Here is a 27,685-nt window from a genome sequence, read left to right as displayed (position 1 = left end):
AGTTGCTTAGTGGTTAAGGAACTCTTAGGAATGTCTGTCCCATACTCCCTTCCCTGATCTGACCCTTAAGTTCTGGTACTACTCCTAGCCTCAGGCCAGGAAGCCGCAGGATTTGCTCCTTTGCTTCTCAAATGGGGCTCCTGTTAATGTCCATCAGAGTCACTGATGGCAGTCAGAGGTTGGGTGTTTGTGGAACCGCATGGGGAGAAGTCATAGGGGCTGAAAGGTCAGGGCCAAGTAAATGTCTGTCTAGCCCTCTTGATCCCCATGGAAGTGGGTCGGGAGTAGGAGAGGTTTGAGGTGAAAGGAAGCAAATGGTGAAAACTTTTCTTCTCACTATGCTCATTCCTGAAAGCTATTTACTGGGCCAATCCAGAGAACAGTGTTTGCCTCTGCATTCTTTTGAAGAGGACAGGAGGAGACAGAGATAGACATGGATACATGGAAGCAGAGATGTGAAGATATATAGAAAGAGATAAAAAACAGAGAGAACGTGAGATGGGGAGATAGAGGCAGACAGTGAGAACAAGAGGGACACTAAGGCTTTGACCATTGGTCAATGAGAATATCTCCTACCCTTCCCCCCGCCTCCCTGCTGTTCCCATGGCAACCTCCTGAACAGAGCAAGAGGCCAGAGACTGAAGAGAATTGAGTTCTAAGGGCTCTTGGTGATGCTGCATCAGCTACTGCTTCTTCTGCTCCCTCCACTTCCCACCCCTCCCTTACCCACTCCTTCCACCCCCTCCCCTTCCCCCATCATACAGCAGACTGGGCTCGGCAGGGTATCAGCATCAGTGTCTGTCCAGTCTGTGATCTGGGGACTCTGGCCTGGGCTGCCTGTTGGAAGTCTTTCCCTGTTGTGAAACTGAAAAACAAAAGCAGAGTAACCAGCCTTGGTCCTGGTCCTGCCTGTCATACCTGAGGAGTGTGTGTGTGTGTGTGTGTGTGTTGTGTGTGTGTGAGTGAGAGAGAGAGAGAGAGAGAGAGAGAGAGAGAGAGAGAGAGACAGAGAGAGAGAGAGAGTGAGAGAGACAGAGAGAGACAGAGAGAGAGAGTCAGAGGGTTGGAGGCAGGGAAGGGGAAATTTTTTCTACCTAGAAACAAGGGATAGCCTCTCTTTAAGGAAATGCAGTGCCGTGGTTGGCACTTCCGATAAAAACCTTTTTCTTATCCAGGGAAGGTACAGCTGCTTCTGCCTGAGCCTTGTTCCTCATCCCAGCTGCTGGGGAGCCACTGAGGAGTGGCTGTAAATTGTCTCCTGGGCTTTTCTCCTGATGCCGGGAATTGTCTGCCTGAGTGTGCGGGAATCCCTCCTCCCTCCCAGGCCAGGTCAGCAGGGTTCTCAGTGGCTGGCCCTGCCTGCTCTCATCTGGTCCTGTCTGGTCCCATCCGGTGTGGTCTGGTCTAAACCAGTATGCTCTCAATCCCATCTGGTCCTGTCTGTTCAAGTCTACTCAGTTTACTCTGGTCTAGTCTACCCCCACCCTGTTCTGTCTAGTTGAGGGAGGTCATCTTTTCCCATCCTTTTCTATCCTATGACATCTTGTCTGGTTGGTCTTGTCTGAGCTAATCTTTTACCACTCCATGCCATCTGATCTGGGTCAGTTCTTATAGTCAGTTTGTATCTCTGGTCCTCAATAGATCCTAAAGTATATGGCCTTAACTTCCCAGCTTCCAGACTTTGCTAAAAGGGGTGGGGAGGAGAAGACTAAGTGGATGTGGGGGATGGGAATTGGAGAAAATCAGCTCTTGAGCTTTTCTTTGTACTGAGATTCAGAAGTGCTGGTCTGAGGCTGATGGAACTCAGATGTAGAAGCACATGAATGATCACTTCCCTCTGGATTCCTAGGGTTGCCTCTGGTGGGGGCACTGGGGGTGGGGCATTGTAGGAGGCTATCATCTTCCTTAATACCCTGCCCACATGCTTTTATTCAGTCTCTCATGGATCTTATTCAGAGACTTGCCTAATTCTCGTTTTTGGAATTCATATTCCCAGCTTGCACCATCCTTTGGAATAAGGAATTCAATAATTTCACCCCCCACTCTGGGACATAGGATGCCCTATTATTTATCCCACATTTCCACCTTTGGGCATGAACCTGTTAGAATGTCGGAATACATTCTCTGCATTTCAGGCTCTCCACAGATTATGAAAATGACATTTGAGACGAAAATATAGCTAATGTCTATAGAACAGTAAATGACCATATCTCTCTAATCAAGGTACCTTGTGGATGTGAAAATGGATTTAAAATTGTATGTGTGTGTGTGTGTGTGTGTGTGTGTGTGTGTGTGTGTGAGCATAAGGTGTGAGTAGCTATGTCTTGGGGCTGTGTTCAGTGAACAACCACATTAGCATCAGATGTTCATTTGGTACATTTTAATTGTTATGTGTGGGGCTCTGTCCTAAGAAGTATTGGAGTGTGTGTGTGTGTGTGTGTGTGTGTGTGTGACAGAGAGAGAGAGAGAGAGAGAGAGAGAGAGAGAGAGAGAGGTGGGGAGACACAAATATAAATGAGGTATAATTTATGTCCAGTAGCTTGCTACTTTGTATGTAAACACAGATTGTATAAATAAACACTGTCTTTCAGAAAGCTGTTCTACCTGGGTGTAAGTGTGGAATCTGTTTCAGGAAACACGGGCACCTGCAAACTGAAAACTTGACTCAGTTTTATATAGTGTGTTCTGGCTGTCCCTCATGCCTGGAATACACTTCCCGCTTCCTTCACCTGGGGTCTTGGAGAATCCCTTGTTTCCCTCAAAACTCTGTTCAAGCAATGAAGCCTTTCCAGATCCTCCTGAATCCCTCCCCCACCTCCCAGTCGCTAACCCCTTCCCTGCCCCCATTAATTCATCTTGTATTTGTTTTGAATGTGCTTACTTATGTACATCTTGTCTCCCACACTAGACTGAGCTTCCAGGTCAGATAATGTTTTGGGTTTTTTTTTTTTTTGCATCCCTGGTGTCTAGTACAGTAGGCCCCTATTGCTTGTTGATTGATTGATTAAATACAATATTCTTTGGGTACAAGGACAGTGTCATATGTGAATCAATACAGTCCTGTATATGTAAAGATGAGACTGTGGGAGTCAGCTTGGCACTCTGCACATGAGTAAGCATGGTGTAGTGAATAGAGTCAGTCAGCCACTTAGTCAACAAGCATTTATTAAAGCCCCTATTATGTGCCAGGCACTGTGTTAAACACTGAGGATATAAGCAAAGGCAAAAACATGGTCCCTGCCCTCAGGGAGCTCCTATTTGAATGGAGGAAACGCCTTGCAAATTACAAAACATATACAGTGTAAGTGGAAGGTTGTTGTTTCTGGAAGATGCTGGATGGGGTGAGGTGGGCAGGCAAGGCCTGCTATGGGACATGAGATCTGAGCTGTTTTCTGGGAAGCCAAGAAGAGGGGTTGAGGAGGGAGAGGAATCCAGACATGGAGCACAGCCAGTGAAAAGATACAGAGTCAGGAAACAGAAGAGCAAATAGGCCAATTTAACTGGATTTTAGGGTATGTGGAGGAGACTACAGTGTATGAAGACTGTAGGAGAAGTAGGAAGAGGCCAGTTTTTGAAGGGCTTTAAATGCCGAATAAAGGAATTTATATTTGATCACGGGGGTAATAAAGGGCCATTGGAGTTGATTGAGTCGGGGAGGAACATAGTCAGATATGGGCTTTAAAAAATTACTGTGGCAGCTGAGGATGGATTGGAGAAGGGAGAGACAGAAATAAGGAGACCAAACAGAAGGCTTTTGAGCTAGTCCAGATGTAAGGTAATGAGGGCCTGCCCCAGGGTGGTAGCAGTGTCAGAGGAGAGAAGGAATTGTATTGGAGAGAGACTGTGAAAGCAGAAGCAGTAAGACTTGGCAATGAGTTGGATATGTGGAGTGATCCTACGTGACTGGGAAGATGGTGGTGCCTGGGCAATAAAAGAGAAGTTCGGAAAAGGGGAGGGTTGTGGGGAGAGGGGAGATAATGGATTCTGTTTTAGTCTTATTGAATTTGAAATGTTTATGGGATATCCAATTTGAGACATCCTAAAGGAAGGTGATGATACAAGACTGGAGCTCCAGAGAGAGGTTAGGGCTAACTGTTGTAGAATTCTGGAAATCAACTACATAGAGATGGTATTTGAACTCATGGGGTATGACAAGATCACCAGGCAAGAAAGTAGAGAGGGAGAAAAGAAGAGCACCCAGGATAAACCCTTGGGGGACACCCTATGGTTGGTGAGAGTGATGTGGCTGAAGATCCAGCAAAGGAGACTGAATGAACTCTGGACTTGTAATGAGGAAGACCTGGATTTGAATTCTGCATCAGATTCTTACTAGCTGTGTGACTCTGCAAGTTCCTGAATTCTACAGCCTCAGCTTCCTTATATATAAAATGAAGAAGTAACACTCAGAGTACTTGACTATAGGATTATCATGAAGGTCAAATGAGATAATGTATGTAAAGTGCTCATTGTTATCTGAGAGTGAGCCTCAACCTCTGGGTATAAAATTGTAGCACTCTCTGAGCCAGCAGTACCTTCCTGTATAGGGAAGCTAGGTGACACCATAGTGCACAGAGCGCCAGGCCTGAAGTCAGGAAGACTCATCTTCCTGAGTTCAAATCTGGCCTCAGATACCTACTAGCTGTGTGACCCTGAACAAGTCATTTAACCCTGTTTACTCATCTGTAAAATGAGCTGGAGAACGAAATGGCAAACCACTCCAGTATCTCTACCAAGAAAACCCCAAATGGGGTCACAAATAGTCACACGTGACTGAACAACATCTCCCTATATGACACAGTCCAGAGCCAAAAGGATCTTGATAAGTTGGAGCATTGGGCAGGACCTGGTGAAATGAAATTCAGTAGGGATGAATGTAAAGTCTAAGCCTTGGGCACAAATATTAGCTTCCAACACACAAGATGGGGCAGGTATGACCAGACAGTATAATTCTGAAAAAAGACTTGAGTGAATAAGATACTGTGGTAAACAACAAAAGCCAATGAAAAGGGCTGTATCAAGAGAAGCAGAGCTTCCAGGAAAAGGGAAAGGATAGTCCCACTGTCCTTTGCCCTCATCATTCCAATCTGGAATATCGTGTTCAGTTTTGTATGCTATGGTTTAGGAAGGACTTTGGGAAGTTAGTGAGTGTCCAGAGAAGGGCAACCAGAGAAGACAGTCAAGGGTCTTAAGGCCATGTCATGTGAGGAAGTTGCTTCTGATGATCGAATCAATCATATCTAGCCTGAAGAAGAGAAATCTCAAGATGTGTGTGTGAGAAGATAGCTGTGTCTAATTACTTGCTGAGCTTGTAATGTGGGAGAGAGAGTATTAGACTTGTTCTGTGTGGCCCCAGAAGGCAGGACCAGAAGCAGTCAGTGGAGGTTACAAAAAAGGTAAATTCAGGCTATCAGGAAATGTTTTCTAGAATCAGAGCCATCCCAAAGTAGAATGGGCTGCTTTGGAGGAGATGGTGGATTCCGCATCCTTGCAGGTCTTCAAGCTGAGTTTGAAGGACCATTTGTTGGGTATGTTATAGGAGATTCCTTTTGTATTTGGGTTGGGCTAGATGGCTTCTGAAGTCCCCTCCCAGCTCTCATATTCTATGATTCTATATGTGTATATTCTGTAGGTATAAGCCATACTTTGCTTATGAGAAAACTCAGTATACTGAGCACATAAAGTGCTCTATACAGTTAAATATGATGCTCAGCACTGAAGCACAGTATCTGAGTGCATCGATCGTGTTGGTTCAAAGGCACTTAAGCCTTTGTTGGGTATGTATGTATGTTGGGTGGTTGAGAAGGAAGCAATCTTTAGAGAGTGATATTCGATTCAATAAGCATTTGTTAAGTACAGCCCTTATGCATGGTCCTAGATAAGCAATGATGAAAAAAGACAAAGTACCTGTCTTCCAGAAATGAATTATAACTGTTTAGGGGATGGGAAGAGGAAGGAGGGGATGGGGAGGAGAGGTACGTATATAAGCATAACAGAGATTGGAATGTGAATAAAGGCAAAGCAGCAGGGGTTCAGGTAGAGCCCTTCGAGAAATCTGAGGAAAGAAAGCTCTGCCTCAGTTGGGAGTTGGGAGATCAGGGAAAAGTTTCATAGAGGAGTGTGGCCTCCAAGCTGTGCTTTGAAGGGAGAGAAAAAGAAGTGAGGAGAGAATGTGTTCCAGGTCTAAATGCAGAGACCTGTGAAAGGGCAGGATGAGCTTAGGGATCAGTTGTCAATCAATCAATCAATCAGTCAAGCATTTATTAAGCACCTACTATGTACTAGACACTGTGCTGGATACTGAGTGTACAGAGACAAAAATGAAACAGATCCTGCCCTCATAAAGCATACATTCTAATATAGAAGACAATTTGCACACACTATGTATATGTATGCACATATGTGTATATATATATATGTGTATGCGTGTATATATGTGTATACACATAGATATGTGCAAAATGAAAGGTTATGGGGTAGGGGTACTAGTAGCTGAAGCCTTCATGTAGCATAGAGGTTCCTAACCTTTTCTGTATCACAGACCCTTTTGGGAGTCTGGTGAGAGCTATACACACTTTCTTAGAATAATGTTTTTATTTTATTTTATTTTATTTTATTTATTTATTTAGATTTATCAACAATCATTTTCATAAGCTTTTGAGTTTAAAATTTTTCTCCCCCTCCTTCCCCACATCCTTCCCCAAGATGGCACGCAATCTGATATAGGCTATACATATACATTCCTCTTAAACATATTTTCACATTAGTAATGTTGTAAGGAAGAATTAGAACCAATAGAAGTAACCACAAGAAAGAGGAAACAAAACAATACAAAACAGAAACAAAAAAAGGGCAAATAGTATGCTTCGATTTGCATTCAAACTCCATAGTTCTTTCCTTGGATGTGAATAGCATTTTCTGTCATGAGACCTTTGGAGATATCTTAGATCCTTTCATTGCTGAGAAGGGCTAAGTCTATCAAAGTTAGTCTTCACACAACATGGCTGTTACTGTGTACAGCATTCTCCTGGTTCTGCTCACTTCACTCAGCATCAGTCCATACAAGTCTTTCCAGGTTTTTCTGACATCTGCCTACTCATCATTTCTTATAGTACAATAGTATTCCATTACATTCATATACTACAACTTGTTCAGCCATTCCCCAATTGAAAGGGCATCCCCTAGAATAATGTTTTTAAATGCATAAAATAAAATACATAGGATTACAAAGGAAACTGATTGTGTTGAAATAAAGCCAGGTACACAGACCCAAGGATAAGAACCATTGGAGAAGGTGACTATTGCACTCAGTCTTGAAAGAAACTAAGAAGTCTTGGAAAAAACTAAAAGATAGGGGGAAGGAAGGAAGGCATTCAAGGGCTAGGGGACAGCCTGTGTAAGAAAATAGAGATGAGATGAAGTGTCATTCGTGAAGAGCAGTAAGACTTGTTTGGTGAGACTCTAGAGTGGGTAAAGGGGAGTAATGTTCAATAGAGCTGGACAAGAAGGTTGGGGCCACATTGGGAAAGGTAGAGTTTATATTTGAGCCTAGCGGTAATAGGATCTACTGGAGTTTATTGAACAGGGAGTTATATGATCAGATACTTTGGCAGCTGGATGGAGGATGGATTGGTGAGAGTAGAAATCTGAGATCAATTAGGAAGCTATTTTAACAGTCTGGGGGGAAAAAATGGGATGAGGACCTGAACCTGAGTGTTGGCTATGTGAGGGAAAAGGAGGGGGCTGATCCTAGCAATGATGCAGAAGCAGTAGTGACAAGATTAGGCAACTGAACTGATACGGGGTAAGAGAGACTGACGTGGAGTTTGTGAGCCTGAGTAACTGGAAGGTTTGCCATGCCCTTGATAGAAACAGGGAAGTTTAGAAGAGGAGTGAATTTTGGGGGAGAGTAAGTTTTCTTTTAGACATTTTGAGTTTGAAACCAGGCAATCAACAAGTATTTATGAAGTGATTACTGTGTACCAGGCACTGTGCTCAGGAGATGGCCATCCAGTTCAAAATGACCAATGGGGGGCAGCTAGGTGGCACAGTGGATAGAGCACTGGCCTTGGATTCAGGAGGACCTGAGTTCAAATCTGGCCTCACATACTTGACACTTACTAGCTGTGTGACCCTGGGCAAGTCACTTAACCCCATTGCCTAGCAAACAACAACAAACAAACAAACAAAATGACCAATAGGCAATTGGTAATGAAAGATCAGAGCTCATGAGAAAGGCTAGTATGTAGAATGCATGGCGCCAGATGGTGAAGGGCCTCAAACACCGGGCTAAGCAGTTTGTATTTGATCCTAAAAGCAATCCTAGGAGTAAAGGGTTTTTGAGCATGGGGAATGACATGATCAGACTTGTGCGTTAGGAATATTACTTTAACAGCTCTGTGGAGGACAAATAGAAGAAGGGAGATGTGGGAGAAACAGAGAGGAGATAATGCTAAGAGTTTAGGCTATTGATGATGAGGAGCCAAACTAGGATAAGGGATGGGGGAGTAGAGAAGAGGAGGGATGGATATAGTTCTTTCGTCATTAGTTCTTCCCTCAGTCTTTATTTATCCCCAGCATAAGTTCTTTATCTCCAAACAGCCTTCCTTAGACACACTGGGCAGTGGGATGGTGGGGGCCCACCCAAAAGGCAGTCGGTGGTGGGGCTCTGACCTTCATGAGGTCTATGAATGATAGACTTGGCTGGGAGCAGGGACAGACGGCACCGGGGAGAGCAGCAACCCCTTCCAGCTAGGCAAACCTTCAGGGAAGCTTGCTTCTGGTTCAATCTGCACGTGGAATTGAGCTGCCTGCAGAGAGTTATTAAGGCCATAGATCCATTTTCAGGAAAGCACAAGTGCCCATTGCGAAGCCCTCTGCCCCTGGGGAGCCCTAGTTCCAGTTTATGTATAGGCTGCAGGCCAGATGGACCCAGGCTGCAACCCTAGAGCCTGAACAGCAGGCCACACAGGGGCCTTGGGAAGGTAGGCAATGGGCCGATCCCTCTAATGTTTGGCATGGGAGCTTTGACCTGTTTCATTTCTGAACTGGAATGTTTGCCCCTCCTTAGGCAGCCTAGGGGTTCTTCCCCTCATTCCCATATTAGTGTGGGACTTAAGGCAGACACTTGATCAGCTTAGCCTACATTTTAGCTATAGCTCAGAACTGTTGAACTCAAGAGATCTACTGGACTCAGTCTCCCCAGTATCAGGGATTATGTTCCTATGCCACCATGTCTAGCTCTATACCACCATTTCTTATAGAACATCAGAGTTGGAGGAGACCTCTGAGACAATCTAATCCAATACCCTTGTTTTACAGAGGGGGAGACTGAGGCCCAGAGGGGAAAAGTGACTTGGCTTAGGTAACACCGAGTCAGTGAAAGGGCCAGAGGGTTCTTTTTGGTTGGTTTGTCCTGTATATTCTCTGCCCCTGCTCTGCTGTCTTCATCATCCTGAATACATAGAGTTGTTTAGGGTATTCCCTAAATACCAGGACAATGGTTTAGCTCTGGGGCCGTTGAGTCTGAGCCTGTGTGTTTTCTTGGGTGCTCTGACATCTCAACTATGGAAAATGGGATCAGGTGGTCACTTGTGGATCTGGTTTTGAGGTCAGTCTGTGGCCAGGTTGAATGAAACACATTCAACAACCAAACAACATTTAATTCAGCACCTCCTTAGGTGTTTAGACTGTGCTCCTCTCTGGGAGAGATAATGAAATTTAGATGAGACTAGAGTTTGCAGTCAAAGAAGCTAGAGGTCAGGCCTAGAGGCCTGACTAGGACAATTTCGCTTAGTGATCTTCCCCTGAGGCTAGGAGAGTCTTGGAGGAAACTAATTAGAAGCAAGCCATGCCTCTGTCTTTGAAGCAGACAGGTGTGGGGTGTGTAGAGGAGTTATTGAGATGGGTGGGAGCTTTACAGTTGTGAAAGCCGGCAGTTGTCTCCCTAACCTTAGATCAATAATAATGTACCTGAGGAAACTAAGGCCCAATGACGTACCACCAATGCTGAGCTTTTCCTATGGAGCCGTTCCTACACCCCAAACAGAAGCTAGTGGAGTGGGGAGGGTGGGGCCTGGGGTGAAGGTGTGGGGGTGTCAAGCAATGAGTCAGGCAGTCAGTAAATATTTGTTAAGCACCTATTGTGTATTGATGTATTCTTTGGTTGTGTTGGCCACTCTGGGGGCTAGAAATCAGGCCACATAGACCTAGGCCTTCTTTCTGCTTGTGCTGGTGGCTTCCCCCTTAGCCTTACTCTTCTTCCAGCTTTCTGTCTGTAAAATGGGGGCTGCAATGTTTATTCTCTATCAGAGGTTGAATAGGACAGGACAAGTTTATCATGGTGACTTTTTTTCTCTAGAGGTGTTAGAGGTCCTCCATAGGTGGAAGGATTTTTTTCCCCTGCCCCTTGGGGCCATGTTGCTAGGGGTTCGGTAAAGGGTACTCAACTGGTACTGGTACTGTAACATTTTCCCACAGTGGAGCATGAGCCCAAGAGACAAGACGACTTTGGGGAATGGGGCAGGGTTAGACTCATGGAATGTTAATTTTTTGGTTAATTATATTCTGAGTGAATAGTGGAACTGCTGACATCCCATGTGAATTCCTAGCTTTCATAGAATGAAGCATGGCTCTACAGAGGAGGTGAGGAAATGTACCTCCCTCCCTTCTTTGTAGACCTGGGAGTCTCCAGATGTGGAATGTTGCATATCCTATCAGACATAGTTGATGTGTTGGTTGGTTTTGCTGGCCACTTTCCCTCTCCCCCAGCCCCTCTTTTCTTTTACATTCTTGTTGCAAGTGACAGTTTGCTGGATAGGGGAGGGGGAAATGATATATTCCAAAATGAAGGTGATGCAGAAAACAATATATGTCAATAAAAATAAGATTTTTAAAAAGATCCCATGAATGTGAATCACAGAACCAGAGAAAGATTTTTCCTGTGCATTCTGGGAGCTTGTAGGACCTTTGCTGTTATCCTAAGCCTCAGCAATCATTGGGTGGGGTTATAGATGCAGAGTGGGGAGACTTGCTAGGTTCAGACCCCAGTAGTCCTATGTCTGGATCAATCTCTGCTTCCTGAGTCATTCTGTCACATGACAGCCTGAGGCAGAAAGTGCAGAATCCATCAAGTTCTAGGAAATGATCAGTTCTGGGTCAGCAGACAGCACTGACCAGAAAGGCACATGTCTTCTTTGGCCTCACTCCTCTCAGTGTTCTCCAAGGTACAGTCTCCCATCCCATAGATATCTGGGACTGGGGAGCAGATGCTGGAGAGGAGTCAGGACGGCTGTGGATGCTGAACTCTTCACCCTGAGCAGGAGGCTGGGGGATGTCAAGCTGTGAGTCAGGCAGTCAGTCAATGTTTATTAAGTAGCAGGCACTATGCTTCGTACCAGGGATATATAGAAAAGCAAAAATCAGTCCCTACTTTCAAGGAACTCACCGTCTGAAGGAGTGGGAGGAGCCCGGGGACGCAACTGTGTACAAATAATATACATACAGGACAAACTGAGGGTAGTCAGCAGAGGGAAGGTACTAGAATGAAGGGGGATTGGGAAGCATAAGTGAGCAACACTGGTCAGCTGGGAAATGTGATGGGGCAGGGGGAGCCTGGAGAGTGGTTTGGAAGTGTGGACCATCCCCTTGGACCTTCCTCCAATGGAAGGGACTGAAGTTGTGCCCCTTAACTCTGGGAGCCCATCTTCCCCACTGGATGGTATGTTCCTAAGGGCTGAGGATAGATCTGCTGCCATACTCTGTAGTTTACTCTTAGACCCCAGTTTGGGGAACAGCCTTAACAGACCACTCCATCAGCACAGAGGATGGAAGAGGCAGACTCAGGTCTTGCTTTCAATGCTAGAGGGGAGAGGGAGGGAAGATGATAATAACGTTCCATTTTGTTTCCTTACTCTGAAAATTGACTTTCCTTTTCTCTCTCTCTCTGGTTTCCACTCAGGATTTTGGCCACAGCTGGCACTGAGTTTGACCTCCGCACCCTGAGAGCTGTGAGAGTGTTAAGACCATTGAAGCTGGTATCAGGGATTCCAAGTGAGTTTGGCAAAAGCTGTCTTTCATGCTGATCTCAGGATGGTCTCTCCTTCCATCTCTTCCCCACCCCAAGGATCTTCCACCATCCCCCACAAGTCTTGTCTAGAGATGGAAACAGGCAGGTTAATTTTGGGGGTTTTTTCCAAATCTTGCAAACTACTTCTTAATGACTAGACCCTAGAGCTGATGTAGCCTGGTGAAATAGAGGGGCTTCCATTTCAGAATCTGTAATCTGAGAATAATCCTAATGGTAACAAGAGGCATTTGTAAAGCCTTTTAACGTTTTCAAAGCACTTTACATATATTCTAATTTAAGCATCACAAAAGCCCTGTGAAACAGGTAGTACAGGTATTATTATTCCCATTTTACAGATAAACACACTGAGGTTCAGTGAAATCAAGGAACTTATCCATAGCTAATAAGTATCAGAAGTGGGATTTGAACCCAGATCTTCCTAATTTGAAGTCCATCATTCTATCACTTCACTGTAATGCCTCTTTTTAGTACAGGGGAGGAAATGATGGTGGTGGTGGTGATGATGATGATGATGATGATGATGATGATGATGATGATGATGATGATGATGATGATGATGACACTAACAAGGCACAGTGGATAAAGTGCTACAGCTAGAGTCAGAAAGACCTAAGTTCAAATCTAGCCTCAGACACTGACTAGTTGTCTAACCTTTGGCAAATTACTTGGCCTTTGTCTGCCTCAATTTAAAAGCTCTATATACATATATACAAAATAGCTATATACATGCTAGCTAGTATTAGTATCAATAGCTAGCATTTATATATCACTTCAAGGTTTTTAAAAATATTTTTGCAAAGATCTCATTTTGTCCTCATAACGACCTTGGGAAAGAAATTATTATTATTATCCCCATTTTATAGATGAGGAAACTGAGGTTGAGATGTTAAGTGACTTGCCCAGAGTCAATAATAATAATAATAATAAGTGGGTGATGCCAGATTTAAACTCAAGACTTCTTGACTCAAGTTCCAACCCACTATCCACGTCACCACCAAGCTACGCTATGTCATTCGTTGTCCTCTCACACCTGAGGGAGGGGGTGGCTGGGTTGTTGGAGGGTGCTCTGGTCTAGGCTGATGCCTCTGTCTTTTTTGCCAGGCCTCCAGGTTGTGCTCAAGTCCATCATGAAAGCCATGGTGCCTCTGCTGCAGATTGGCCTCCTGCTCTTCTTTGCCATAGTCATGTTTGCCATCATCGGACTTGAGTTTTACATGGGCAAGTTCCACAAAGCCTGCTTCCCCAATAGCACAGGTGAGGGGCTGAAGGTCAGGACCCACACCCACATTTTTGCAGCTCCAGATCTGTCCCAGCTGGTTGAAGGTGAAGGGCCCAAGTATGCTTCAGTTCCTGGCTGTAGATTTGCTGGTTATATTGGGTTTGTTTTTCGAGACTTGGCCTCCCGGTCCCACCCCGGCTGGATATGTAGTGACCTCTTTGAGAGCAGTGAGTGCTTTGAGTGGCACTGTCTCCAACACAAGCCTCCTTAGACAGCCTGGTGGCTGGTCCCCTGCTCCTGGGGGCTCACTATATGGGTTCCAGACTTAGTGAGATCATCTGATCATCTGCTGTAGTTCAAAACTCCTCAACTTCAGCAATCCACCAACCTCAATAGAAAGGATCACAGGCCTCACCACTCCTACCACATCCTATGCTGCTTCATGTTAACATCTGAAAAGGCCTTTGGTCCTAGGATTTTTAGCGTTGGAAAGGAACTCAGAGATGGAAGTTTCCATCACTGGCCATCTCTTCCTCTGTATCTGGACTACTGCCTCTGACCAGGCCCTCAGGGAGGTCAGTGATTGTGCTGACCTCTGCCCCAAAGGCCTTGACTGGAAGCATGAAGTGGTTACAAGTCCTAGATTCCCCCCTAGCCTGGGATATGGCCTTCAGAGAGCATTGAAACCAAACTCCTCCTTTGACAAATGAAACTGAGGCCCAGAGAGCAGAAGTGAGCAACCTAAGGACACACAGCAAGCGATAGTGCCAGGTGGTAGTGCCAGGATTCAAACTCAGATCTTTTGACTTGAAAGACCCAATGGTTTTCTGGGGAGATGAACAGGGCTGTGTGTGTCCAGGAGTAAGCATAGCCTAGAGAGCCTCTGTGGGCCAAGTCCAGGAAATACCAGCAAGTCAAGATTCAGGTGACTGATTATAAGAAGAGATATTTCTCCCTGAAGCCTAGGCAAGTAAACCTGGGGCCTAGGCAGAAAAATAACCTTGTTCCTCTAAGGCCCCAAAGGAGGGCGAAAAGTTAGTCGTCCTAGAAAGAAGAAAGGAAATGTCCCTGATATTTAGGCCTAAAGGAGGAACCTGGGATTGGGAGGGATCTAGAAAAGTATTGGACTAGGGCAGGTGGGGAACCTGAAGCCTCAAGGTCACATGTGGCTCTCTAGGTCCTCAAGTGTGGCCCTTTGACTGAATTCAAACTTCACAGAACAAATCCTTTTATTATCTTTATTTACCTTTTGCAAAGAGCAAATTTTTGCCCAGATTTACCTGGGCAAATCACTTAATCTCTCTGGGCCTCAGTTTCTTCAGCTGTAAAGTGAAGGGAAAGAGAACTGATGGACGCAGAGTTCAGAGTGAAACATATTTTCTTTATTTTTCTTGCATTTTTTTCTCATAACTTGAGTAATGTGGAAATTTGTTTTGCATGTCTATTCACATTTTTATATGTATACCATTACATATACATGTAATGGTTTTTATTTTTCTTGCCTTCTAAATGGTGGGGGATGGGGAGAGAGGAGGAAGAAAATTTGGAACTGAAAACAAAAGTGAATTTAAAAAATAAAATTGAAAACAAGAGGGTAGGTGATAAACTAATATCGAGTTTTAAAAATAAAGTGCTAATGGCAAAATCTAAAAAAATGAGAGAATTGGTCTAGATAGTCTCTGAGGACTCTTCTAGATCTAAGAGCCTGTGATCTTAAGTTCTAGAGCTATGTCAAGTGCATTTGCAGAGGCTCTGGTGGAAGAAGCAAAAACTCCCAGTGCTATAGTCTATGTAGAAGGGCTGAATTCCCCTAAAGGATGGCAGCAGGACCCTATCTGGGAGCCTGCTTTGGGGGACTGGTCCCTATCCCATATACATTGCCCTTCCTGGCCCTGGGTCAGTCATTGGATTCTCAGCAGTGGGAAGGGTACCCACAGTTTCACCTGACAGCTTGCTTGCTGAAAGTTCTATTATTTGGCCATCCCATCATTTGCATCTAGACTATTGACTGTCAGCAGCTCTTATGGGCAGTCAAAGATTGTGCTGGCTCCTGCCTCAAAGGCCTTTACCAGGAGAAGCCACCAGTCCTGGGGTCCCTGCCAGCCTGGGATTTGGGTGACTAGGTCTGTAGGCCCCATGGGTGCCCAAGGACCAGGAAATGAGTGTCAGGTACAGCTTTTGCTCAGCTTTTGTTTATATTTCTGTTGTCCTCACAGTAGACCCACATACAGATCCTGTAGGAGACTTCCCCTGCGGCACTGATGCCTCAGCCCGACAGTGTGAGAATGGCTACGTCTGCCGAGAATACTGGCGTGGACCCAATTTTGGCATTACCAACTTTGACAACATCCTGTTTGCAATCTTGACTGTGTTCCAATGTATTACGATGGAGGGCTGGACAGATATCCTCTACAATGTAAGTCAGAGCTCTAGTTCCGGGAGCTGGGCTGTAGAAGGGGAGACTGAGGCATTAGGAAGATGACGAAGACTGCGATTCTTAGGAAGATGATGCAGCCTGTGATTCTTCTAGTGCTACTTAGAATTCAGTTCTCCATTCTTTATGCCTCAAAGCTGATCCTCCCCCAGTGATGGGCCAGGGGTGAGGGCCTTCAGACATCATCAGTCTTTTCCAGTAGCCTGATTGTACTCACCATAAGGGAAGAAACATTTTATTACATGGTCTTTTGGCAAAGTCACTGTTATGACAGGAAGATCATAGACCCTCACTCATCCTCTGTTCCTCCAACTCAGGGGCAATAGGTTCAATCCAATCCATGTGGCTGATGTTGTGACAGGATGTCCAAAGACTCTTACTTATCCATGATCCCAGGGTCCCACCTTAGGGAGAAATGGACTTGATTCATGAGCCCTCCACTGTGGTAGGAAGTTAAGTGATGTTCTCTCTCATCCCTGGCTCCTGAGCACCGGCCATCTGGGTGAATAGGAAAGATTCCATTTTAGGACATTTGTCAAATGGCGCCACAATGGTTTCCAAGTATAAGCCTAGGATGATGAATGTTGACAGGTTAGGAGTGTGTTTTCAGAGAGGTATGAAACGAATGGAGGCTTCTGGAGCATTAGATTGGACCAGATGACTTCTCTGTTTCTTCCAACTCTTCAATTCAGAGGGAGGATTTAGGGGCTTACAGAGTCAGAGGTTGTCAGGAAGGAGACTAGAGACCATATGGCCAAACATCTTTATTTTGCAGATGAGGAAGCCAAGAAAATTATTTACCCAAGGGCACATAACTAGTTAATGGTAGAGCTTGGCAATGGACCTGGTTCCTTTGATCCCTGGTATTCTTTCTACTACAGACTAAATAGACTTTCACAGTCTTTAAGACTTGGAAGAGACCTCAACAACTGTCTAGTATAGCACATAGCTGAAAGGAATCCCAATCATAGCATACCTGGCCAGCCTTTGCTTGAAGAACTCCAAGGAAAGGGATCTCACCTCCTCCTGAGGCAATACACTCCACTTTTAGGTAGTGCTAATTGTTAGGAAACCTGTTGTCTGATGTCAAGCCTAAATTTGCCCTTTTTGTAACTCCCACCCATTACTCCCAGTTATTCTTGCTGGGACCAACCAGAATAAATGTAATCCCTCTTCCATATGATAGCCTTTCAAATACTTGAATATTTGAACAGAGTGTGATGCATTAGGTACCTACCTATTGCCTTGGTCCCCTGGCACATCATTGTGTTGGGGACATGTTGCCTTAGGAACCTGTTGTTTCATCGGGTACTATATGAAGTATATAGGACAAATGGTTTGTGACTTGAGTTGGAAGGGACCTTGGACATTATTTAGCCCAGTGCCCACATTTTATAGGGAGTTATCACATTAAGGCATTATCCCCCCTCCTCAAGTTTTTCTTCTCTTGTCTAAATATCCCAAGTTCCATGTTCCTTCTCTGGGTCTGTCCCAGAATTGCCTGCTCCAGAGGATTTGAAGAGGCCCAAAGCAGGAAAAGGGGGTGGCCTTGAAAGCCCAGGCCTCTTTCATGCTCTGTTCTCCTTAAGTCACAGTCCAGAGCTGTTGGGAATGTCTCCCTTCACTCTCACTCCCAGCTCCCATCTCTCTGGATTTACTCAGGCTAGAAACCTTTATTGAGGATGAAAACCCTTCTTCCTTTTGGCTTATCTAAGACAGAGTACGCTTTTAAAAAGATTGGCAACTAAAGGAAATAAGTTAAAATAAACAACCTAATAGAAAATAACGTTGATACAGAAAGTAAATGATGAGGAGGAGAAATTACCTTGGCTTGGAATAGTCATAGAAGGCTACCTACAAGAGTTCAGACATCAATCCCAATCAATCAGTCAATCAATGTAGATTTATTAATCTTTTACTATGTGCTAGGCATTAAGCACTAGGACTGCAAAGATCAAAGTGACTTGAGAGAAGTCCCTGCCTTCAAGGAGCTTATATTTTAATGGAGAAGACAATATGTGCATACATAATATAAATATATACATGATGTATACAAAATGATTGCAAGGTAACCTGAAGTGGGAGTGAACTAGCCTCTGGAGGAATCAGACAAAACTTTATGTAGAAGGGGGTGCATGAGCTGAGTGCTGAAAAAAACAAGGATTACAAGTTGGAGTTGGAGTGATTTCAGGCATGGAGAACAGCAGATACAAAGGCACAGTGAGAAGAAATGGAGTATTGTGCGTGTTTAACAGTTAGCATAATAGTATGGCTATGTCACAGAATGCAAGGAGGGGAGTAACATGTTAGAAGACTGAATTTTTTTTTTTACTTTTTTTGGTGAGGCAATCGGGGTTAAGTGACTTGCCCAGGGTCACACAGCTAGTAAGTGTCAAGTGTCTGAGGCTGGATTTGAACTCAGGTCCTACAGACTCCAAGGCCGGAGCTTTATCTACTGTACCACCTAGCTGCCCTCAGAAGACTCAAAATTTAAGAAGGGCCAGGTTGTGAAGAGATTTAAATGTCAAACAGAGAAATTTATATTTGATTCTAGAGATATTAGGAAGCTACTGGTGTTTTTAGATCTGGGCGGGGGGGGAGGTGACATGATCAGACCCTCACATTGGAAAGATCACTTTGGCAGCTGTGTGGTAGGAAGACAAATGGAGGCTGTTTCAGTAGTCTAAGCAGGTAGTGATAAGGGCCTGAACTATCATATGACTATTACAGTAGAGAGGATAGGGCATAAGTGAGAGATGTTGTGGAAATAGAAATGACAAGATATGATGACAAGTTGGATATAGGGGGTGAGTGAGAGTGAGGAGTTGAGGATTACACTGAAGTTGGGAACCTGAGAAGGATGGAAGTGCCCACAACAAAACTAAGGAAATTTGGAAGAGGAATGGATTTGAGGGGAAAGAGAAAGTTCTCTTTTGGACATGTTGAGTTTAATATGCCTGTGGCAAGTGGGAAGTGTCCAAGAGGCAGATAGTGATGAAAAATGGGACCTCAGGAAAGAGACTAGGGCTGGATATATGGATCTGAGAGCCATTGACAAAGATGATCATTGAAGCTTTGGGAGCTGATACTCCCCGAAAGAGAGTAGAGAGAGAAAAGAGAAGGCTAAAGACAGAGCCTTGGAGTACACCCACAGTTAGTGGTTGTGACATGGATGATGAATCAGAAAGCGGGACTGAGAAGGAACGGTAAGGCTAGAAGGTTGTGGAGAACCAGGAGAGAACAATATAGGGAAAACCCAGAGAGGAGAGAGTATCCAAGAGAGGGAGATCAACAGCATCAGATGCTGCAGACAAGTCAAGAAAGATGAGTACTGAGAAATGGTCATTAGATTTGGCAATTAAGAAATCAGTGATAACTTTGGTAAGAGCAGCTCCAGTTGAGTGAGAAGATCAGAGAGTAAGAGGAGGAAAAGTGAAGACACTGAGTACAGTTGGCTTTTTCAGTGATTTTGAATGAGAAAGGAAGGAAAGATATAGGATGATAGTAAGGATGGTAGATTCTAATGAAGTTGTTTTTTTTAAAGATGGGAGACAACTGCTGTGGGCAGCAGAGAAAGAAGCAGTAGTTAGTGAGAGAACAAAGATGAAAGAAACAGGAGGAATAATAATAGAGAGCAGTCTTCCGGAGATGATGGGATGAGAGGAAAGGTTACCCCTTCAACAGAGACTGAAGGAGGAAATGGTGAGGAATGATGTCAAGGAGTTTTGAGATAAAGGGAGAAGTTGGAGTTCTTTGTGAATAACATTTTAGAGGGTATAAAAGTATGAGGTGAGGGTTTCAGTTGTGAAGAGGGGAAGAGGATGCTATTGGAGGTTTGAGGAGAGAGAAAGTTGGGAATAGACATGGTATAGAATGGAATAGAGAATAAAGTAGGGGAAAAAATCAAAATTTGATTCTTTGATTGCCTTGTTATTAGGGCCAAGATGAAATAAGAAAACATAAATTTGTAGTGAATCCAGGCAGTCTGGGTGCCAGACTTATTGCAGCTCTGTTCGGCCATATATGAGTTGGTTGATGGTAGGAATTATCCAGCCTTGGGCTTTGACAAATAGTGATCAGTAGTAGTACTAGAGAGCAAGGGATTTAAGAGCAGAGGATAATATAGAGTTGACCTGGTTCATTAAGGGGTTGAGATTGGGAAGGGAGAAGATTGTAGTCAGAGCAGGGATAGTGGCCTGGGAAGATATGGAGAGCTAGAGAGATTAGAGGTCAAACTAAGAACAAATAATTGGTTGGGGAAGAGTAGGGCATATAGAGAGATGGAATGATTGGGGGCTATGATAAGATAAGGAATTTCAGAATTCCTGATCATGGAATTGGAGCCCATGTGCATAATGGCAAGATCAAGGGCATGGCCAACTCATATGTAGCTGGGGTGGGGTGAAGAAGGTTCTGGGACTTGGGCAGATTAAGGAATGTGGAGATGAGACTAATGGTATATGAAAATGTATATTGGGTATTAGTATGATGACAGGAGTTGGAATGGAGAGGGATACTATGAACCAGGCTTTTAACTTATGAGAATGGAGGAAGAATGTGTTGGGGGTTGATGGATAATAACCACCATAAACTGTTTTGGGTGATAAATTTGGATATAGTGAACCTCAAAGGAGGAGAGATAGCAACCTCTGTCTAGAGGTAGCTGTATGATAGTGGTAGAGGGAGAGTCTGGAAGTGGCAGTGAGGTACAAAGAATATTCTGACTCTCCCTTCAGAACCAAGAGGTATGAGAGGAGATGAAATCAATATTGGAAAGAAACTCCTGGGAAGCAGTGTCATCTAGTAGAGCCAGATCTTGGTGACAGCCAGAAAAGTGAAAGGAAAATAAGAGCAGTAAGTCTAAAATAAAGGAAAGTTTGTTAATTATAGACTGAAATTTCTAGAGGGCAGAGTGGCAAGGGTGGGTAAATATGGAGATATTGAGGGACCAATGTTGAGGTCCTAGGGGATGAGAGAAAAGGCAGGAGAGGCTAGAGAAGGGGGTGGGTGGTTCTTTTCAGTAGTCTGGGACTCAGTATCACAAAGATGGGAAGAGTAAGAATTTTCTACCCATTGGGAAATGAGACCAGGCAGAATGTCAGGGGATGAGAGGAGTTCCTCTGATGAAGGTAGATGAGTGGGATGTTTTCCATCTGGTTTCACTTCATGGTTTCCATGTTTTGATGCCAACAGTAGCAACCCATCGGTGTGGGCCTTGGGAGGGGCACGTGCTCCTCCGATGGCAGGCACAGCAGCAGTCTGAAACAGGCAAGCCCAGTGGTGTGGGCATGAGTGGGTTCTTATTTCTTTCTGGGATAACTGCTGCTGCTTTCCAAGGTCTCCTGGTCTCCCACCCTTTCTGTTTGGTCCTCCTCACTCCCTTTGGTTATATTCCTCCCCCACCCCCTACCCCTACCATATGCTACCTCCTCTAGGGTCTCTCTGGAACTAGGAGATGGGTGGGCTATTTATTACTGGAGCCATCTCATCCTATTTTTAGTTTCCTTATTTTCAGCCATTCCTAGAATTTTCAAGATTAGTATCCAATGTATCGGTGCTTGAGCTCCTGAGAGACTTTGTCTCAGGAAACTTAGGGAATAATGATGCTTCTCCCCTTCCCCCACCCCATCACTTACAGCCCCGTTCTGCTGACAGACTGTGCCGGTGATCTGTATAAGGGAGAGAGGAAGTAGCTGTGGTGCCAAAGTAATAGATACTTCCTCTGAGAATTCCTGCTGGTTTAGGATTAACATCATGTTCACCTCAAACCTCTGATGTTATTGCCTCTCTCACAAAGGATGGGTTCCGAGTGAGTTATGGGCTTTTCCAGGGCCTCCTGGACAAGGAGTCTATGGCTGAGAAGGCATGCTTGAGGACCCTGACTATTGGGCTATGGCAAAGACACAGGCTTGGTTTTGCAGAGAAATTCAGGTTTTTGTCTTGGTTTTCCCCAGAGTTCTGCGTAGCTTCTTATAGTATCAGTCTCTGGACCCTGTCAGAGACAGATATCCCAGGCTATACCAAGGAGGAAGGGAAGGTTGTGACAGCCCTTTCAGGAGACAGCATGGTATCCCATTGTTCGCACCTGTTTCCCTTGGGGTACTATATCCTCACTGTCACCTGCCAACAGGGAGAAACCCCTTCACCTGTTGGTGATACTAGGAACCAGCTGCCCAGTGCACTAGTAGTGTCCAGCAGGATGCAAGCACCTTACCTGGTGTACATATCCCAGCTACTGGGGAGGTTGAGGCTGGTGGGTCTCTTAAACACGGGAGCTCTGAGACACAGTGCGCTCAACTAGTATCTGAACTAAGTCTGATATCAAAATGGTGAGCTGCTCTCAAGTTGTCTAAGAAGGGGGCAAACCCACCTAGGTCAGAACAGAACAGATCAAAGCTATTAGTGGTGAGATGAGGCCCATGAGTAGCTCCTAGCACTTCCAGCCTGGGTGATATAGGGGGAACTCAGGCTTTAAAAACAAACAATAAAGGATGTAAGCTCCTTGATGGCAGGAATTATTTGATTTTTGTCTTCACACACACACAGTGCCTGATCCATGGTAGGTGATTAATAAATGCTTGGTGAATTGTATTTCCCTATACTACTTGGACCTGTGTGCTAACATTAGCCTCTATGTAGCAGCCTTTGCACCACTCAGCTCCCTCTCCCCATCTTTCCTCTTTTCATCAGAGACTAGGTTTTTTTTTTCTTGCTATAGCAGCAAAGCTTAATCATTGGGGGAGGGGGAAGGGGAGAGGGGAGACTAGGCACCTATATTCCCTTTATGAATGCAGAGCTAGGGGGTTCTAGCTCTGCAGGGTGGGGGAGAAAAAAATCAAAGAGCCACCAGTGGCTCCTCCATGCCTTTGTGTGATCTGGAGCAATTCCTGGGCCTTCCTAGACCTGCCAGTTCCTTTTCACAAAATAGCCACTGATTCCTAGACCTTTCACTGGGAGATTGTGGGGTTGACTAGGTTAAGTCTTGGGAAGCATTGGGAGAGGGAAGGAAAGAAGGAAAGAAAATAAGAAAGGAGGAAGGAAGGGAGGAAGGAAGGAGCTACATAATATGCCTCTGAGGCAGACTGTCTAGGTTGAGGTAGGATGGGGGAATGGGGTATCCCCACAAAAGAGGTATAATGTGTTTATTATTTCTTATCTGAAGAAGATGCATTTACTATAAAAGTCTTAGAGCTGGACTTAGAGGTCTGATCTGTTCTGACTGCTCCCTAGTGTTCACCCTCATGGGCCTGGCTGGTCAAGGCAAGGATTTGGGGTTGTGTGAATGGTGTAGCAAGAGGGAGGACCTTGGAGGAGAGCCCAAATGGGCACTGTTCAGTCCCTCACACCATCCACCTGGCTCTGCCCTCACACCCTCAAGGGTTTTGCTAAGCTCAGCTGCACAAGCGAACAGCCTAATTGGGGAGTTATCTTGCCTGAAAGATTGTGATGCATTAGGTGCCAATGCATTCGACACCTGTTGCACTGGGAGCCTGTTGCATGGGACACCTGTTGCATTGTGAACTGTATGGAGTACCATAGGTCAATGGTTTGTGCAATTTTAGAATCATCAGGTTTACAGCTGGAGGAGGAAACTGAGACTCTAGGAAGTAATACTTTGCTCCACATAGTACAAGCAGTAAGTGATAGAATATGGGCAGAGTCATGCATTGTTATATATTGGCGCTTTAAATCTATCCATCTACCAATGACATTTTGAACCTGTCCCAGGAAAAGGGTGATCCTTGCTCTGAAGGCTATATCAAGTCTTTGTTGAGGGTAGCCACTTTAGGGGCCTTGATGTCCCTTCCCCTGGAGAGACAGCTATGAAGTGCTAAGCCCAAATTGGATGCTGGGCAGGTCTAATTTAGAGATCGTGCCTTTCATGTGGAATGATCTAATGACAGAGAAAAAAGGCATCACGTGCCTGGTGGAGGGAACAGAGACAGTCGGGGACAAAGGCAGTAATGAGGATCTTGGCTGTCCTTTCCCTGCAGCCACCAAAGGAACCAATTTCCACAAAGAAACTTTAACAAAAGACAGCTCCTAAAAATAGCCAGTGAAGTCTGTGATGGCCCCACCCCCAGCATGGAGCTTCACAAGCAAGCTCTGATCATGTCCCTGCCTCAGGTCCCCAAGTCTTGCAGCTCTCAAACCCCATAGGACTCCAGGAAGTATGTGTCTGTGTATGTGTAGGGGAAGGGGACAAGGGAGAGGCCAGCTCTGAGCTGCAAAACAAGCCAGGTAGCTGGACCAAGATCAGGAACCCAGACCAGGCTAGGCTGGGCTAGTGCAAAGTGGTGACCATGATTCCTGAGGGAGAAATTGAAACCAGAATCTGACAGTACCTGGCATAACTAATGAAAAGAGATATTTTGACAGTTTAGGGACTGGGGCCAATATATCAGACTAGGCTAGATGGTCCAGCAGAAGCAGGATCCTGATATACAAAAAGGGTTGGCTGTTTGAACAAGCAAACAGCAAGAAATAGAATTTGGATGGAGAAATCTGGATCTCAAGATCCTAAATGGGTGGAGCAGGTTAGAGTGCCAAGCCTGAAGTCAGGAAGACTCATCTCCATGACTTCAAATCTGGACTCAGACACTTACTAGCTGTGTGACCCTGGCAAGTCACTTAACCTTGTTTGCCTCAGTTTATTCATCTGTAAAATGAATCTAGAGAAGAAGACAGCAAACTACTCCAGTACCTCTGCCAAGGAAATCCCAAATGGGATCACAAAGAGTTGTAAACGACTGAAACAACTGAACAAAAAGGCCCATACAACAACCAGACCACTGAGCACACCAGACAGGTGCCATCTGCCCTCTGCCTTTGTATTAAGTAGCATTCCCATCCCCATCTTCCTTCAATGTCCTTGGGCCCTTCACTGTCCAGCTCAGGTCCTGATTGTCTAGGCTCAAAAAGAGACAAACAGAAATGGAAGTCTTGTGTTGGGTCCTAGGAGACAGCCACAGCTGCTGTGTGCAAGCAAGGAGTTGGCAGGCAGGGGCTGCCTGGGAAGAGCTGTCCAAGGTCTTTACTCCCTCTACCTTCGTGTGGTGGCTGGGACTTAGACTCACTGTTGGTTTATCCCCAGACAGTCATTTGTGATGTAGAAAAGGATTGTTTTCATCATCCTTTCCTCTGGAATGGGGCACAGAAATGGGGCAAACAGTTGGTCCCCCTGGGAGATGAGGAGATCTAGGATAAGGGATGGAATAAAAGGGAAAGCATAGCAATGAAATGAACAATATTTCTTACTCTGGAGTTGAGGAACTGTAGAGCTGAGGTGTGGAAATGCTAAAAAAAAAAAACCTGTCCCACCCTTGGGGATCTGGACCTGTCTGTCCAATTCTGAGTACAGGGAAGGTTAAGACAGGGGAGAGCAGGGGAGGGGAGGTACAGGAGCAGGGGGAACTAGCTGTCCTACCCAGGGACAGGAGGACTTCTAGAGCAGGGGTTCTTGACTTGGGGTCTGTAAACTTTTTTAAAAAAATATTTTGATAATTGTGTTTCAGTATAATTGGTTTGTTTTGTAAGCCTATGTATTTTATTTTATGCATTTAAAACCATTATTCTAAGAAGGGGTCCATAGGCTTCACCAGATGGAGGTTCATGACACACAAAAAGGTTAAGAATCTCATTCTCTGGAGGGTGTGTGTGTGTGTGTGTGTGTGTGTGAGAGAGAGAGAGAGAGAGAGAGAGAGAGAGAGAGAGAGAGTATCTACAGGCTATTCTGTTTCCAATTTCTTATTCCTTTCCTGTTACTTCTAGACTAATGATGCAGCAGGAAATACCTGGAACTGGCTTTATTTCATCCCTCTCATCATCATTGGATCTTTCTTCATGCTCAACCTGGTTCTGGGAGTGCTTTCAGGGTAAGATGGAAAATTGTTACCTCATGTCCCAAGATGCTCTCTGGCTAAGATGGGACCATGTAAGGTCAGCAAGTTGGGGGCTCAGGGGAGACTTGGAATCAGGCAGGATACACAAATGCCACATTAGTGCCTGAGGTTCTAACGCCAGCCCTATGATTTGCAAAGTGCTTGAGACATCTAAAAGCTTTTAAAACTGACAGCCTTGAAGAGAGGATGGGGTTCCCCAGACCCCTCCTTAACTCCTTCCTCCCCAGGCTGAACCTGGAAGGAGGCCTGAAAAGAGGGCAACTAAAGGCCCCACAGTGGCCTGAATTCGCATCCCTGGAGGCCCCTGTGCTGTTCATTCAGGCGCTGCAGGGCTCATGTCATACGTTAATATTTAATGATGAATTAATATTTAATGCTTTGCACCGGGAACTGTGATTTCACAGTCTCAGTGGAGATGAGGCCCACGCAGTAAGAACTCTTAGCTCCCTCCTCTGCCCTCCCTTATCTGTTTCCCCCTTTTCTTTCCCCTCCTTCCCTTCCCCTTGGCTTTGAACACTGTTTCTTGGCTCTGTCCTTGGACACTTCTGTCTCCCAGAGCCATGATCTTCCCCCAGCTCTTCCCTTCTGTTCTCCAGAACTATGGAGCCCACAGCTATTCCTTTCTGTATTCCAGATTCATACGCCCCTTTATTATTCTGCTCTGTCTTCCAGATCTGTGATTCTCTGGCCCTGGCCACCCCTCTCCTCCAGATGGTTGGGGTAGGGATGGAGTTGAGAGTAAAGAGGACAGTGAATGATGAAATCAGACCAGGTTCTCCAGATGTTGACCTGGAAAGTACTGGCCTGACCATCAGAGCCCCAGTGAGAGACCTCATCTTCCCTCCTTGACCCCCAACCAATCAACCCCTGGAGGCTAGACCCATTTACAAACTCCCAGCCTTAATCCTCCTGAGAGATTGGGCACACAGCCTGCTTTTGTAACCCGTGTAATCGGACAGCTGCCAAGTCTCCACTGTGTGTGCTATGTAGATGGGGGCTTAGAGAGTGGCAGGAGGGAGACATAGTGCCCAGTTTTATCTGAATGGAGTGTGATCTCATTGCCCTCATGGCCTTGCTGACCATTCAGACTTTGTGACAGCTCTTATGGTGCCTGGGCAGACAAGTAGAAATAAGGTTGCAGGAGTATTTAGTGTTTAAAGCCCAGAAGCGTGGAGATACTGACTATAGTAATTCCAAATTCTTCAGGCCATTCTCTAGTTGCAGTGATTTTGGGGGCATTTCTGGGATTATAATCTATCCCTAAGAAGATTGCCTTCCCTTAGGGAGCTTCAATCAGGGAAGTTTGAGGATGATCCCTGAGCATTCTCTTGGGTCCAGGTTAATTCATCCAATCATAGATAGGATCTGGTTTAAGCCCCATATTATACAGACGAGAAAACTGAAGTCCCAGAAAGGGAAGACCTGAGGTCAAACAGGTAGCAATAAGTAGTGGATTTGGAATTTGAACCCAGGTTTTTAAATTCCAAATCCAATTGCTTTTCACTATCCCAGTGGTTTATAGCCAGTTTCCTGTGCTCTAGGAGGCTCCATTCCCACCCCTTAGGGGATCAGCTCTCTCCTAGGATGGCCCAGAATCAGGGATGGGGAACCTGCTACCTCAAGGCCACATGTGGCCCGCTAGGTCCTCAAGTGTGGCCCTTTGACTGAATCCAAACTTCACAGAACAAATCCCTTTAATAAAAAGATTTGTCCTGCAAAATTTGGACTCACTCAAAAGGTCACACCTGAGGACCTAGAGGGCCACATGTGGCCTTGAGGCCACAGGTTTCCCCACCCCTGGCCTAGAGTTTGCAGAATCAGGGCAAATGGTCCCTGAGATTAACTGTCTAAGCCCTTGTTATCCTGAAGAGGAAACTGGATCTTGGACCAAGGCCAGGATTTGCCTCAGGTATCCTAGGGAGACTGAATAAGACCATTATTGGGCACTTCTTCCAGGGGCTCTCACCTTGGCCTCTGCCCACAGATCTACAGTTGCTGTGCATGTGATCCATCCCCTGGGCAGAAATCTCTGAGTTGTGCCTGGA

At 45.2% G+C, this 27,685-nt stretch overlaps 1 protein-coding gene across 1 annotated transcript in view; it reads left to right on the top strand.

Annotated features, from left to right (window-relative positions):
- CACNA1B (calcium voltage-gated channel subunit alpha1 B) overlaps positions 1-27,685 on the top strand; it is a 252,226-nt gene that overhangs the window by 51,702 nt on the left and 172,839 nt on the right. Inside the window, 4 exon segments of the mRNA XM_078149926.1 lie at positions 11,957-12,048; positions 13,187-13,339; positions 15,521-15,720; positions 25,510-25,613. Of these exon segments, the coding sequence (XP_078006052.1) occupies positions 11,957-12,048; positions 13,187-13,339; positions 15,521-15,720; positions 25,510-25,613 (549 nt within the window).

The sequence above is a fragment of the Phascolarctos cinereus genome, unplaced genomic scaffold, assembly GCF_003287225.1.
Source record: "Phascolarctos cinereus isolate Bilbo 61053 unplaced genomic scaffold, phaCin_HiC Scaffold_2;HRSCAF=192, whole genome shotgun sequence".
Classification (NCBI taxonomy): Eukaryota; Metazoa; Chordata; class Mammalia; order Diprotodontia; family Phascolarctidae; genus Phascolarctos; species Phascolarctos cinereus.
This window is presented reverse-complemented; position numbering and strand designations above follow the sequence as displayed.